The sequence below is a fragment of the Sinocyclocheilus rhinocerous genome, unplaced genomic scaffold, assembly GCF_001515625.1.
Source record: "Sinocyclocheilus rhinocerous isolate Xijiao unplaced genomic scaffold, SAMN03320098_v1.1 scaffold235, whole genome shotgun sequence".
In the NCBI taxonomy this organism is placed as follows: domain Eukaryota; kingdom Metazoa; phylum Chordata; class Actinopteri; order Cypriniformes; family Cyprinidae; genus Sinocyclocheilus; species Sinocyclocheilus rhinocerous.
The window spans coordinates 860738-874417 of NW_015646367.1; the positions used below are offsets into that span (position 1 = coordinate 860738).

At 36.8% G+C, this 13680-nt stretch overlaps 3 protein-coding genes across 3 annotated transcripts in view; 1 reads left to right on the forward strand and 2 right to left on the reverse strand.

The window, feature by feature from the left end:
* LOC107707652 (testis development-related protein-like) overlaps nucleotides 1–13680 on the forward strand; it is a 45574-nt gene that overhangs the window by 17359 nt on the left and 14535 nt on the right. The window contains exon 2 of the mRNA XM_016511731.1: nucleotides 8798–8919. Within this exon, the coding sequence (XP_016367217.1) occupies nucleotides 8821–8919 (99 nt within the window). The 5' untranslated portion in view covers nucleotides 8798–8820. The remainder of the gene's footprint in view (nucleotides 1–8797; nucleotides 8920–13680) is intronic.
* LOC107707650 (leukocyte elastase inhibitor A-like) lies at nucleotides 2847–11984 on the reverse strand. Its single transcript, XM_016511729.1, has 8 exons — nucleotides 11955–11984; nucleotides 6534–6710; nucleotides 6286–6441; nucleotides 6023–6169; nucleotides 5835–5952; nucleotides 4858–5012; nucleotides 4599–4766; nucleotides 2847–3251 (listed from the first exon to the last, which is right to left on the reverse strand). The coding sequence occupies exons 2-8, from the start codon at nucleotides 6699–6701 to the stop codon at nucleotides 2847–2849; spliced, it is 1317 nt and encodes a 438-aa protein (XP_016367215.1). The 5' UTR covers nucleotides 6702–6710; nucleotides 11955–11984.
* LOC107707651 (leukocyte elastase inhibitor-like) lies at nucleotides 9654–11992 on the reverse strand. Its single transcript, XM_016511730.1, has 7 exons — nucleotides 11955–11992; nucleotides 11589–11766; nucleotides 11142–11318; nucleotides 10955–11072; nucleotides 10468–10610; nucleotides 10213–10380; nucleotides 9654–10061 (listed from the first exon to the last, which is right to left on the reverse strand). The coding sequence occupies exons 2-7, from the start codon at nucleotides 11754–11756 to the stop codon at nucleotides 9654–9656; spliced, it is 1182 nt and encodes a 393-aa protein (XP_016367216.1). The 5' UTR covers nucleotides 11757–11766; nucleotides 11955–11992.

Sequence of the window (13680 nt, forward strand, 5' to 3'; positions counted from 1 at the left end):
CCATCGAGGGGAAATAACTTAATACTCTGTCATTTATAGTCGTATGGTAAAATGTATATTTTTAATTGTGTAACGTTACGTTCAAAATAACTACAAAATGTTATGCCTTTGAAAAATAAAGAGAACAACAGAATGCGCTGCTTTAGCGCGTCTAGGTCTCCTTGAGCATCTTTCTGGCGCATGCCACAAACATGAACCACAGCGAATACTGGTCTTTTAAAAGGCTTCATTTTGATTATTTGACGTTAAATGCATCATATAAGTCACTTTGGAATAAATCACAGTAGGCCTATGTATCATGATAAAAAATGCGACTTTACAGTCTGGAAATACTTTAAGGCTATAGCAAATTATTTCTCGGACCCCCTATCACATTAAGAACCGCTGGTCTACACAGAAGAAAGCCCTGTCTAGACTCTGCCCCGGTACGAGTTGTGTCGATCGTCTGATTAGTCTGTTTGATGAGAAAAATATGAAATATAGTTGCAGTAAATTAGTTAAGAATCCATACAACTGCAGCAGTGGAGGACTATTATTCTGCGGCGTGATACTGCGGAAGAACTGATGAAGGCACGGTTTGATCTTCGGCTGACCAATCAGCAGAAAGGGGAGTTTAATTCCCGCCCACGTGTAGAAATCGAATATTCAAGCTGTTTATTCATTTTTCCACCCATGAACGAAAAACGAAAATTTAAGCTGAAAAAGGAGCAGTTTTCTAATTTTTCTACTTTCAATATTAAATAAAAAAAACAAATGATCGAATGATACACGGATTCGTGTACTTGGCGGTCAATGGATTTTCTTTTTGAAATTAGAAAACCAAAATCGGGAATAGAGCGTTCACTCGTTTTTTGTTTTAATATTGAATGTAGAAAAATGAGAAAACAGCTCCTTTTTCGTTTTTTCATTTTTTCCCCAAGAAACGAAAAACAAGAATTCAGATTAATTTTTCGTTTTTCGTTCAGGGGTAGAAAAATGTATAAATAGTTTGAATATTCGATTCTACACGTGGGCGGGAATTAAACGCCCCTTTCTGCTGATTGGCTGATGACGGCACGGTTTGATCTTCGGCTGACCAATCAGCAGAAAGGGGCGTTTAATTCCCGCCCACATGTAGAAATCAAATATTCAAGCTGTTTATTCATTTTTCTACCCCTGAGCGAAAAACGAAAATTTAAGCTGAATTCTCTTTTTTCAATTTTTGGAAAAAAAAAAAAAAACGAAAAAGGAGCTGTTTTCTCATTTTTCTACTTTCAATATTAAATCAAAAAAATGAATGATCGAATGATACACGGATTTAGATTGTACCAACATGTAGCCAATTGAATACACTACCTGGACAAAAAAGTCTCTGGATTTAAATAAGCAAATACTTAAGATTGAAATGCAAGGTCGAGATGCAGTGTCACAGCCTTTATTTCCATCAAGAGTTGCATTAATTTTTGGCTGAGATTGGCTTGTATCGACAATGCGAGTTGAACTGCTCTGTAAAGTCGACTTCAGCATATCCCGAAGACCTTCAGTAGGGTTAAGCTTGAGACTCTGTGGTGACCAATTCATACATGAAAATGATTCCTCATGCTCCCTGAACCACTATTTCACAATTTGAGCCTGATGAATCTTGACACTGTCATCCTGGAGTATGAACATGGGTACGTCTTCCAATATGCTTATTTTTAGAATTGAAAAGCAACTCACTGCATAACTTAGGGTTAAAAGAATCATTACCAAACATACAACAGGCTTTATAAAAAGGCTTTATGAATCACCTTCGACAGCACCAGGTTATTGCTGGGCGATATGCCTGATTTACCTTCTGAGGGTAAAAGGCAACTTCTATTCCCATGCTGATCAGAAACTGTGCCATGCCATAGATTTCTGACATCTTAAATTTGGGCAGAACGCAGGCGCCTTATGCGCTCACAAAATTCTAGCATTGCTAACTTGAAGTCACAGCCTGTTCATTATTACAAGGGCATAGAATTTAGTAGGGATGCTATGACATGTCCCTACAAATATTCAGCGACTGAATTGTCCAAAGCAATAATTTTGATCAAACAATTAAATGTATTTGTATGTAACCACTGTTGTTGTGATTTCGGCCGTATCTGAAACAGGTCATAGCATTGATACCATACCATTGAGTTAAAGAAATAAGCTAGAAAACTTTGCACTTTCAAGGACACACATATAATACATGTGTGAAGTAAGAACAGATAAGGAGCAAAATTGTTTAAAACATACGAGCACAGTTCAGCTGAATGATAGAGTTTGATGACTATAGAGATGCACTTTTACTGTTTTATTATTAACAGAACTTTGGATAGTTTCCATGTATTCATCTAAATCAACTTTGAAAGACGAAAGGAGAGGTTTAGAGACAGATTTTTGTTCATGTATGTGGAATTTAGCTAGAAGGAAACAAATGAATTTAGTTATATTGTCCTATATATATATATATATTTTTTTTTTTTTTTTCGAGTAGTCAAACAATCCAAAGAAAACATCTTAAGTCACTTACAAAATGAGATCGGATGCACATTAAAAAAAATCTGACCCGTGCAAACCAACAACTACTGAATTATCAACAATAGGTGAGACCAGGACAACTGTAATGCATTTAATATCTTCAATTATAAATACATCAAGAGTCATAACATTTATGATGTGCATATAAATCTTCTCTCAAGCTGAGAAAAATGTGCATACTTTGAATGTAAATCTTTTGTTTAACTATTAACTATTAAAATTAATTAGTAGTAGTTGTCCAGAGTCTCCCCTACTCATTCTAACCAGATCACCAACTAAACTAGCTGCAAGACTCCCATATATAGCACAGGATTCGCTCACGGAGAACAGAAGCGACCGTAAAACAGAATGCTCTTGGTTGGATTGTGTCGAATGAAGAAGAGGAACGGATGATCTGCGTTAAAAACTGGCGGGATCTTCAGACACATTTCCATCGCGACGATGCCGGTGGCCGCAGCCGCTTCGGTTCCTTCCTCGTTTACTTCAACAAAGGCTTTATGAATCACCTTCGTCACCACCAGGTTATTGTTGGGCGACATGCCTGAAAGATTCACCTTCTGCCCGTCAAACACATCCTCCATTCCCATGCTGATCAGAAGACTCTTCATGTCATAGGTTTCCTCCATCTTGAATCTGGGCAGAGATATTTGAACTTCTTGTTGACGCATCATGCTGGGTTTGGTCCACTCCATCAGCTTCTCACAGGTCAGCGCCTTTTCAAGCTGGATAATAAGAGAGTCGTGTTAATGGTCACGTGACTGTTTATATGAAATGAGGTCTGTTTGTACAGCATCAATGATGTGATAATTTTTGGGATCAGATAAACCATTTCAAGAATACAATATAGAATTATACAAAAGTCATGCAAATAGTAACTTGAATACAGCTCTTCATTAACTTATAGATTTATCCAGCACTATCTGTCATGGTACTGGAGAGTGATGAGGCGAGGACTCAAATGCAGGACGATAAGGGCATTTATTAATAGTAAAAAATAAACAAAACTACAACAAAAACTACCCCGAGGGGGGAAGAACAGGCAGGCAGGCCAAGACAGGGCAAGGCAAGAGGAACATACACACATCCGACAATACTCTGAGACATAACATTAAACAACAAACCAGCACAGGACTGCAGACACAAGGAGAATAAATAGGGAGACAAACGAGGAGGGTAACAAGGGAGACACAGGTGGAGTACCTAAAACACTAATGAGATAACAAGAAGGATGGGGTCAGACAATAGACAGGAGAGCACATGGCACCAACAAAAAACAACAAGCCATGTGCTCAAAACACACAGTGACATCTGGTGGCCAACTAAGGCACACCAGCAGAACCGTGACACTAACCTTGCAAATTCAGTTTTCAACAGTTTATTAAATGTTTAGACAAAATATTAACTTAAAAAAAAAAAAAAAAAAAAATCGTTTTTTTTAATTGAGTATCATATTTGACACTTCAGGCTTTCATGGCTCATATAGTAGGAAGGGGAAAACAGCTGATTTTTCCTTATGTTTTTTTGCCCCAAATGAGCAAAAATATGCAGTTTGCTGATGTTTATAATGGCCAAAAAGTAAGATGAAATTATTTCTGATAGCTTGTAATGTAAGATGTAAAGTCTTAAGACGATATTTAAATGCTTATACTCGCATATGAAGATGATATTTTTAACAAAATGATAGTAAACATAGTTGCTTCAGTCCAGTAAGTGTAGATCTTGAAAAATTACTAATGTAAAGGTTATTCTTACATTTACTTATACATTTAAAATAAGTAAATCTTTCATAGCAAAAAGACACATGCCATGTGCTAAAGGTGGGCAATTTCTGTAAAATTATACTAAAAGGCCTTTTATTATTTTTATTATATTTTGTTAAATATGTATTATCATTCTGACGACAGAGGGCATGTAGTAGTTTGTGTGCAACAGTTTTTTAAGCAAAGTTTTGGTCATGTCGATCATTTAGAGGCCTTATCAATTTGCATAAAAAATATGATGTAGGATTTATAAGGTTAAGCAATTATACATAATGAAAACACCCTATAGCAGAACCTGTGCTGTCTCACCTTCTGAAGGCCTGTGGTTTCATCTTGAATCTTGTTAGGAAGGATGATCAACATACTGAGATTCTTCCCGACATACGGCAGCTCCAGAACCTGACTGTTCATCTCTGGGATGAAGGCCAGAGGAAACTTTGATTCCTGATTCATCATCTTCACTGGTTTAGTTTGAGTCTGCCAAGCATCAATAGATCAATAGAAACATGTCAAATATCCTCTTATTTCGTGACTGTTAAAAAAAAAAAATATATATAAAAAAGAGAGCAAGAAATCTCCCCTTGTTCAGCTTAAACTGTCCATCTCTGGTGGCGTCCTTTGGGAATTTCTCCTCCCAGGTCCCCTTGAAGTAGATGGCGTTCACCAAGACCAGTCTCGTCATTGAATCAATTGATCCCTGTGGAAGCAAGTCCTTGATCTTCTCTGAAATCGAAATGGACATTTTCCACTTTAGGCATTGGTTTGAACTGGTTCACATATGAAGAACACAAATGAATCACCAAAAATACTATTATAGCATCTGTCTCAAAGCTCACGACAAAGTTCTTACAGAAATGTAAACTTAATGGCCAAAAATGTTGCTTAATGTAATCCTACTAACAAAATCACTTAAAGTATTTCAAAACTTTAAACTCTAAAGCGCTAACAGTGAATGTTCTCAGCGTGTTCTGGCAAGGTTCTCTCAAAGCTATGAACAAATATTAATAGAACATTTGTTAAAAGTTATATGGTCTAGTAATGTTTTCAAAACTTTACCATAAAACTTTATTTATTCATCGTTCATTAGTTGGACATTCGTCTAATATTTTTTAAATGTTACTAAGTGTTTCAGAATGTTCTGAGATGTTTGCAAAATGATAAAATGGAATGTTCCCTTAACTTGTTTTTAAACATGTTTTGATGCTAGCAAAATGTTCTTAGAACTTATTTTGGTTAGATAAGTAGCTCAACTCAAGAACCCTGTCAAACCGGACATAGCCCTTGGAAAGTAATTCTGCTGAACTTTACAGCAAAAAACTTAAAGGGGTCATATGAAGCGATTTCAATTGTTCCTTTCTCTTTGGAGTGTTACAAGCTCTTGGTGCATAAAGAAGATCTGTGTGACGCTTTTTCGTTGTGAAAGCGAAACTAAATTGTTTGGCCTTCCAAAAGAGGACACGACTAGAAATCAGTGGTTAAGTTGTATTTGAATTTTTATTTGTAGAGTAACTTTTCAATTCAGTTTAAGTTCATGCTGGTTTTCACCTTGAGTGTTTTTCTCCACCCATTTGTTGATGTCGACACGTGCAGCCTCTGAATTCTTCTTGAAGTCCACCTTCTCCAGTCCGGCTTCATAGTATCTTTTTGCATCATTAAGGAATTTCTGTAACATAGCAAATTGATTGAATAAGAGATAATTTCCAGCACCTTGAATTATTTGCTTTGAGTCTTACCTCCACAAACTGGTAGGATTGCTCTCCGTAGAGGCGGTTGGCAAGACTCAACACATACGGGGCACCAGGTTTCTTCAGTTCACTCATGAGTTTATTGAAACTGGAATGAATTTGGTCCTCAGTTTGTACTGCTTGAGTAGGAAATTTCTGTTTGCATCAACAATGTCACATTTAATCCCCAAGGCTATATGCACCACTATGGAAAATGCATTGCAATCATAAAGCCATGAGGTTAGCGTTTCATGTCAGTACTTATTCTGAACCTTGAGTTCGGCAGGTATCTCAAACTTCTGGGTTTGTTGCGTCATTGATGGTTCATGTTGACCCTTGACACCGCAGGGCATCTGGGGCTTCTGGGCTTGTTGATGAGGAGCTGGAGTCACGGCATTGGGTTCTGCAGGATTGTTAAAGCCCAAAACCTACACAGCATTGTTGTATATAAATGCATTTTCAGTTCTGAACAACTGGCCATAAAAATTTATTTTTTATTATTTATTAAGTTTGAGATCACCTTAAACATCTGCGCCGCTGTGTTTCCTTTAGCTCCGAGCGACACCATGGCCAGAGCTGAGGAGATGCTGATCGGAGAGTAGAACACATTTCCTGACGTGTTTCCTTCACTGATCTTCTTGAACAGTTTTAGAGAGAACTGTGTGTTTGCTGCAGACAAAGGCTCCATTTTCACAAGCTGAGTGAGAAATAGCAATAGTTTAAATAACATTAATAAATTATATTATTGTGCAGGATACCATCTAAACTGCATATAAAGTACCTCTAACAAACAGAATTCAGCAAAAGCATTACCTGCAATAATCAGCAGAAATGGTGAAGTTTCCCAGCGTGTCTGAGGCGAGTGAATCAATCGTTATGGGTGTCTTTCTAATAAATGAAGCCTCGCCCTACTCTATTTATCCAAGTCCAGCCTAAAATATAAATGAATGTTTCTATTAGATATTGTTATATTTATCCACTTGGAACACCATCAAACATAAACTGAATGATTCATTCTTTATTTCACTCCTATCATATAAGTCAAATAAATGAAAGAAGGATAAATCTAAATTGTATCATTCACAATTTGTCATTCTTAATCCTGGTGTCTGTGCAACCCAATAACATATTAGCTCAGCAGTCGGGAACCAATGGCTTGCGAGCCACACCTGCCTCTTTGACACACACACAAAAAAACATATCTTTTTACTGCAACTGTTTCTTTGCTGTGCCAAAAGACATTTTAAAACATTTCATTTCAGTCATGCAAGTACAACTCATGTCTCTTTGAATGGGGAAACATCATATTCTCCAAAACTGTTCACCAAGCTTTCCATTAAATGTCATATTTGAAATCACCAATGAAATCTGACAACAACAGTCTCATTAATGTTTTTTGATATGCTCAAATAGCATGGAAAAAAGCTTATTTTTCAGGCTAGACAAGCTAGTGCGCATGTGCAGTCCTGAGCATGCTTCTCAGAACGCTGACTGTTTCTATAGCAATTTCTATAGCTATATACAGACTTTTATGTGCACACAAGAAACCATTAATCTTAGCATATAGGACAATGCACACTGAGCCACGCCACCTATTGTGCCATCAGCCCATTTTGCAGTGTGGTTTACTAGAGTATGCATTAAAGAGACCTAAGGCCTTGAAATATGACATACTTCCCTAACAAAAGCCAAATTTCGATCACCTTTTTACAGTACCAGTCTTTTTTATGGACCCTTGAACTTGGCAAATAGGACCATGCACACAGCTGTATTATGCCATCAGCCCATTTCGTGCCATGGTTTCTCTGCCGTCACAGAGGATGTTAAATTGGACATTAGGCCTTGTTATTACCATAAGGAAAGCCTAATTTTGAGCAAGCAGATCTCTTAATTCATGTGCATCCATGCTCTTGTTTTATTCATAGTAAGATGGCAGTGATGCACAAAGGAAATAGGTTATATAAAACTAGAAGTTGTAATGTGTAAGCATGCAAAAAATTCCCATGCGCATGTGAATAGTTTCTCAAAGGCACAAAAAAGTTTCTTGTGTGCATGCAAAAGTCTGTATTTTTTATTATTTTATTATTATTTTTTAGGGACTCTGTATGTTGTAACTTCAAAAAAATCTATGAAAAGCCCAAGAGAAAATAAAAATATTTACAGATGACTGTATACCAAATATAAAGCTGAAAATAATGCTGTATGAACCATTTATGTTAAATATGGCCTGAAAATCTACTGAGAGGTTTGGAAATTTGAGTCTGGAAAAGTAAGGAATTTTGAAATGGAAAGTGTGTAGGAACCCTGCATATTGCACGTTGCACTTTCTCGCATTCATAGGAGTGCACCGTATTTGTCCAGTACCGAGTCAAAGTCCCTTGACTTTGTTCAAAATGAACAATGAAACCTCTCATTATAACAAACAAAAAATATATATGATGTAAATAAGAGATTCATTGTGTGACATAAATGTGTCAAAATGCCCACCTTGGTGAATATTCACATAAGCGCAGTCAAGGTAAGCGCTGTTCTTCACTCATTCAGTAACACACACACACACACACACACACACACACACACACACACAAACACACACACACACACACACACACAGACACACACACACACACACACACACAGACAGACAGACAGACAGACAGACAGACAGACAGAGAACTCAGCCTCACAGTAAATGGCCTGCAGACTTAATTCCATATTGGAAATTGTTAATTTTTGTTTGTTGCATATTTGTTTGTTTAAAAAAAACTTTATTTTCTCCAACAGAGCGGCTGCGAACTACACTGATTATGGTCTCGCACTGCTACCTCAGCAGTGAAGAACGTCACCTGGATGAGAGCGGAGCCCTATCATCATTTATCCAAAGAGACACTGTTATCGGTTTCAAGGTAATCACATACTAACTACTCACATTAAATTAAAGTAATTCTGTCTGTATGTACTGTATAACAGCACCTGAACAGTGCAGAACAATTAAACGTTAAGCGAAAGTTCCGCCTTTATACACACACATATCTTAACAGGGGACAAAAGTACACCCATATATATATATATATATATAGAGAGAGAGAGAGAGAGAGAGAGAGAGAAATAGAAATAGAAATGTAGCAATTTAATATTTAAATTTTCAACATCTGAGAAAGTGAGAAAGCACTTAATTTTTGCTCAAAATGAGCCTAAAATGCAAAATAGTAAGTCTAATTAGGGATAATAAAGATCCACTTATAAAAACAAACATAAAATAACATTTGAAAAAGTTGTAATTGCTGTATACAGTATAGGCAATATGTGTTAAATACAGTTTTATTCATCTCATATTTATTTATTGTAATGTGTTTTTGTTAAGTCATAATTTTGTTACAGTGCAATGGTGTTTCGATCTGTTTGCTATCTGCAGTGGTTGGTATTCACTAACAAGCAACCATTTTTTTCACACAAAATGCATTGACATGACTGGTGCATCTTTTATTTTTTCCATTCTGTAGTCTGTTTTGGGTCAGAACTCATGAATCAGTGCTGTGAAAGTAAATGCATTGAAAACATTTCACTCCATTATTTGCTAGAGCCTTTATTTATCAGAGAAATGCAAACACTTCGTATTATCACTGCATCATTACTATCTTCAAGGAGAACAGAAGCGTCCATAAAACAGAATGCTGTTGGAGGGATTATGACGGATGAAGAAAAGGAACGGATGGTCTGCAATAAAGGTTTTCGGGGGTAATGGCATTGACGTTGTTGTGATGGTGATGCCGGTGGCTGCAGCTGCTTCAGTTCCTTCCTCGTTTACTTCAACAAAGGCTTTATGAATCACCTTTGACACCACCAGGTTGTTGTTGGACGACATGCCTGAAAGATTCACCTTCTGTGGGTCAAAAACATCCTCCATTCCCATGCTGCGCAGAAACTGCACCATCCCGTAGGTTTCTGCCATCTTAAATTTGGGCAGAGATACTTGAACTTCCTCTTGAAGCATCTTGCTGGGTTTGGTCCACTCCATGAGCTTCTCATAGGTCAGTGCCTTTTCAAGCTGGATAATAGGGGAGTCGTGTTAATTTCATTCAAAAATATATTAAAAATGCAAGTCATGCAGACAGTAACTCTTCAACGTTTTATATGTTTGCAGCAACCAGCAATTCCAAATAATGAAAAAATGCACCATGTAATCTGTGCTGTCTCACCTTCTGAAGGCCAGTGGTTTCACCCTGAATCTCGTTAGGAAGGATGATCAACATACTGAGATTCTTCCCGACATACGGCAGCTCCAGAACCTGACTGTTCATCTCTGGGATGAAGGCCAGAGGAAACTTTGACTTCTGTCGCATCATCTTCACTGGTTTAGTTTGAGTCTGCCAAGCATCAATAGGTTAATAGAAAGATGTCACAAGTCCTCATATTTCATGACTGTTCAGAATATTTCATCATTGAAATCTCACCTTGTTCAGCTTAAACTGTCCATCTCTGGTGGCGTCTTTTGAGAATTTCTTCTCCCAGTTCCCCTTGAAGTAGATGGCGTTCACCAAGACCAGTTTTGTAGTTTCATCAACACCTTGTGGTGGCAACAAGTCCTTGATCTTCTCTGAAATTCAAATGGACATTTTTCACTTTGAGCATTGGTTTAAAGCGGCACTATTGAGGCATCTGTCTCAAAGCTCCTGACGTCGTTCTGATAGAATTGTAAACTTCATGGCCAAATATAAAGTCAATGCTTTATTCAATATGTTGCATAGTATTACACTGTGAACAAAACTACTGAAAGTACATCAAAACCTTAACTTCCAAAGAGTTATGCAGCTCAATTCAAGAACACATGATGCCAAACATGGCTTTGAAAAGAGATTTTGTTAATTGTTAAGGTGCTGAAAAACATACGCAGTGTAGACTACATGTAAAATTCAATTTATGTTCATCCCAGTTTGTCACCTTGTGTTTTTTTCTCCACCCATTTGTTGATATTGACACGTGCAGCCTCTGAATTCTTCTTGAAGTCCACCTTCTCCAGTCCGGCTTCATAGTATTTTTTTGCATCATTCAGGAATTTCTGTAACATAGCAAATCAACTGAGATGCAAATGAAATTAGAGTTACCAATTATTTGGTTTGAGTCTTACCTCGACAAACTGGTAGGATTGCTCTCCGTAGAGGCGGTTGGCAAGACTCAACACATACAGGGCTCCTGGTTTGTTCAGTTCACTCATGAGCTTGTTGAAGCTGGAATGAATTTGGTCCATTGAAACATTAGGTACTGGAGTCCCGCAGTGTGTGGGAGGATTGGTAAAGCTGAGGACCTACACAGCATTATAGTGGTAAAAAAAGATAACTTCACTCTTTTGAAAACTTCAACATCTATTTTTTGCAGTGATGCAACAGAAGCATTTTTTGGTTCCCCAAAGAACCATTTTTATCTTAGAGTGAAATGCATTTTGAAAATAAAGTCCCTTTTGTGCAATGGAAATTTTCCATGTAAATGGTTCTCCATGGAACCACAGATGCCAATAAAGAACTGCTATATTAAATTATGAACAACTGACCATAAAAATGCATAAGTGTCAGATCACCTGAAACATCTGCTCCACTGTGTTTTCTTTAGCTCCGAGCGACACCATGGCCAGAGCCGAGGAGATGCTGATCGGAGAGTAGAACACATTTTTTGAGGCGTTTCCTTCACTGATCTTCTTGAACAGGTTGAGAGAGAATCGTGTGTTTGCTGCAGACAAGCGCTCCATTTTCAACAAGCTGAGCAAGAAATAGCAATCGTTAAAATAACAGTAGATTTGAAGGTGGGCAGATCTTCTGCATCAACACAAGCTGTTAGTTCTATTAGATCTGTTTTAATTGATAAATTATATTACTGTGTAGATATACCATCTAACTTACATTCAGAAATGTATCTTTAATGTTGCAGAGTTCAGTAAAAGCATTACCTGGAATAAATCAGCAGATATGAAGAAGTTTTCCAGTGTGTCTGTGTCGAATGAATTAACAGTTAAGGGTGTCAGTCTAATAAATAATGCCTCACCCTAAAACAGCTAAAGCCCTTAATCCAAGTCCAGCCTTCCTGTAAAAAAAAAAAAAGTTTTTAATATTAATAGATGCATTTATCTACTTAAATGATTCATTCTTCATTTCACTCTTTGTGTATAGTAAATTGAAATCAAATCAAAGAGAGATAAATCATAATTGTATTAATCATATTTAGTCATTCTTATTCATAATGTGTTTGAACCGATAACAGATTAGCTGATGAGGGTTGGAAGTAGATGTCACTGTAATACCTTTTAGAAAAATTAATAAAAACTAAATGAAATGATAATTATAATCCTCATCGCCACACACCCCAAGCTGCTTTTCTAAATGACGTTTAGTTACAGTTACAGTTCTTAACACTTCATGTAGTAATTGTGATCTGTGTAGTTTTTACCATGTGGGCTTGTCAGATGTTTGGTTGCGTAAAACAGGTAATGTGTTGTGGATAAATGTGATATAATTATATTATGTAATATGAATACAGCCTAATAATTATGCACTGATCAAACCTTATGATGCTGCTGCAGTGGCCATTAAAGTAATTATTTCCTGGAGACTTTTAGTTATTTATTTTTCCTTCAAAGCTACCACAATAGACATGAAACCCAAGTTTTTGCAGTATGCAGTATGCATCTGTTCACCAGAAGGGGGCTCTACCACCATTAATGACAATAAATTCAATATATATATGTAAACAGCGTAAAAGCCTTTCATATTAGAGAAATTAATATTCATAATTTTCATAATAATTTTTGGTGGCTCATCTTTCTGAAAAGCAAGGTGTGCTGTGATTGGCCAGCTATCCAGTGCGTTGTGATTGGCTGAATACCTCAAGCGTGTGACAGAAATGTTACGCCCCTACCATACTGTGATGCCCTGTCCGGCCGGAGCGACGAGACAAAACCAATAAAACCCATTATAAACGACGTGGACGAGTCTTAACTTTTATAAAGAATATCTCTATGGGTTTGAGACTTTAGTCTTTGCAACTTTAGGGATCGTATCTATGCACGAACAGCTTGTAACACTCCAAAGAGAAAGGAAAACTTGAAATCGCATCATATGACCCCTTTAAATAAAAAATAAAAAAAGAATTAAAAAAAAGGAGTAAATTCTATATCAGTACTCAATTTAAGCTTGTAGAAATTAAAGTTTGAACTTATAAGTATATTTTACTTGGAATTGTTTGTTATGTTTACAAGGATTCTTTAAGTATTCTTTAAGTAAGTTATGATCCTGTTGTTCCCATCATGCACTGGGGCATGAATATTTAATAAGGTTACATTTTTCACTGTTTTTGAGTTGTATTTACACTGTTTTATGGACGCTTTTGTTGTCAGGTTTAGTAACTTGCTGTTTTGTGACATCTGGAGTTCATTTTCTACTCAAAATGACCCATTCAAACACTATTAAACACTACATTTCCTCCTCTGATCTTCTTGAACAGATTGAGAGAATATTGTGTGTTTGCTGCAGACAAGTGCTCCATTTTCACAAGCTGAGCAAGAAATAGTTGTTGTTTAAATAACAGCAGATCTTCATCCTTAACACAAGCTGTTAGTTTTGTTAGTTCTAAATTACAAACTCAGATAATTTAGACTCGGATAGTCCAGGGATAGCTGG

Coding starts and splice junctions, on each gene's coding strand:
- LOC107707650 (XM_016511729.1), bottom strand. CDS start 6,701: ATGGAGCCTTTGTCTGCAGCAAACACACAGTTCTCTCTAAAACTGTTC. Junction 6,442..6,533: donor CAGCGGCGCAGATGTTTAAG/GTGATCTCAAAC, acceptor AATGCTGTGTAG/GTTTTGGGCTTTAACAATCC. Junction 5,013..5,834: donor GGTGGAGAAAAACACTCAAG/GTGAAAACCAGC, acceptor TTTCGATTTCAG/AGAAGATCAAGGACTTGCTT.
- LOC107707651 (XM_016511730.1), bottom strand. CDS start 11,756: ATGGAGCGCTTGTCTGCAGCAAACACACGATTCTCTCTCAACCTGTTC. Junction 11,319..11,588: donor CAGTGGAGCAGATGTTTCAG/GTGATCTGACAC, acceptor AATGCTGTGTAG/GTCCTCAGCTTTACCAATCC. Junction 11,073..11,141: donor AATCCTACCAGTTTGTCGAG/GTAAGACTCAAA, acceptor GCTATGTTACAG/AAATTCCTGAATGATGCAAA.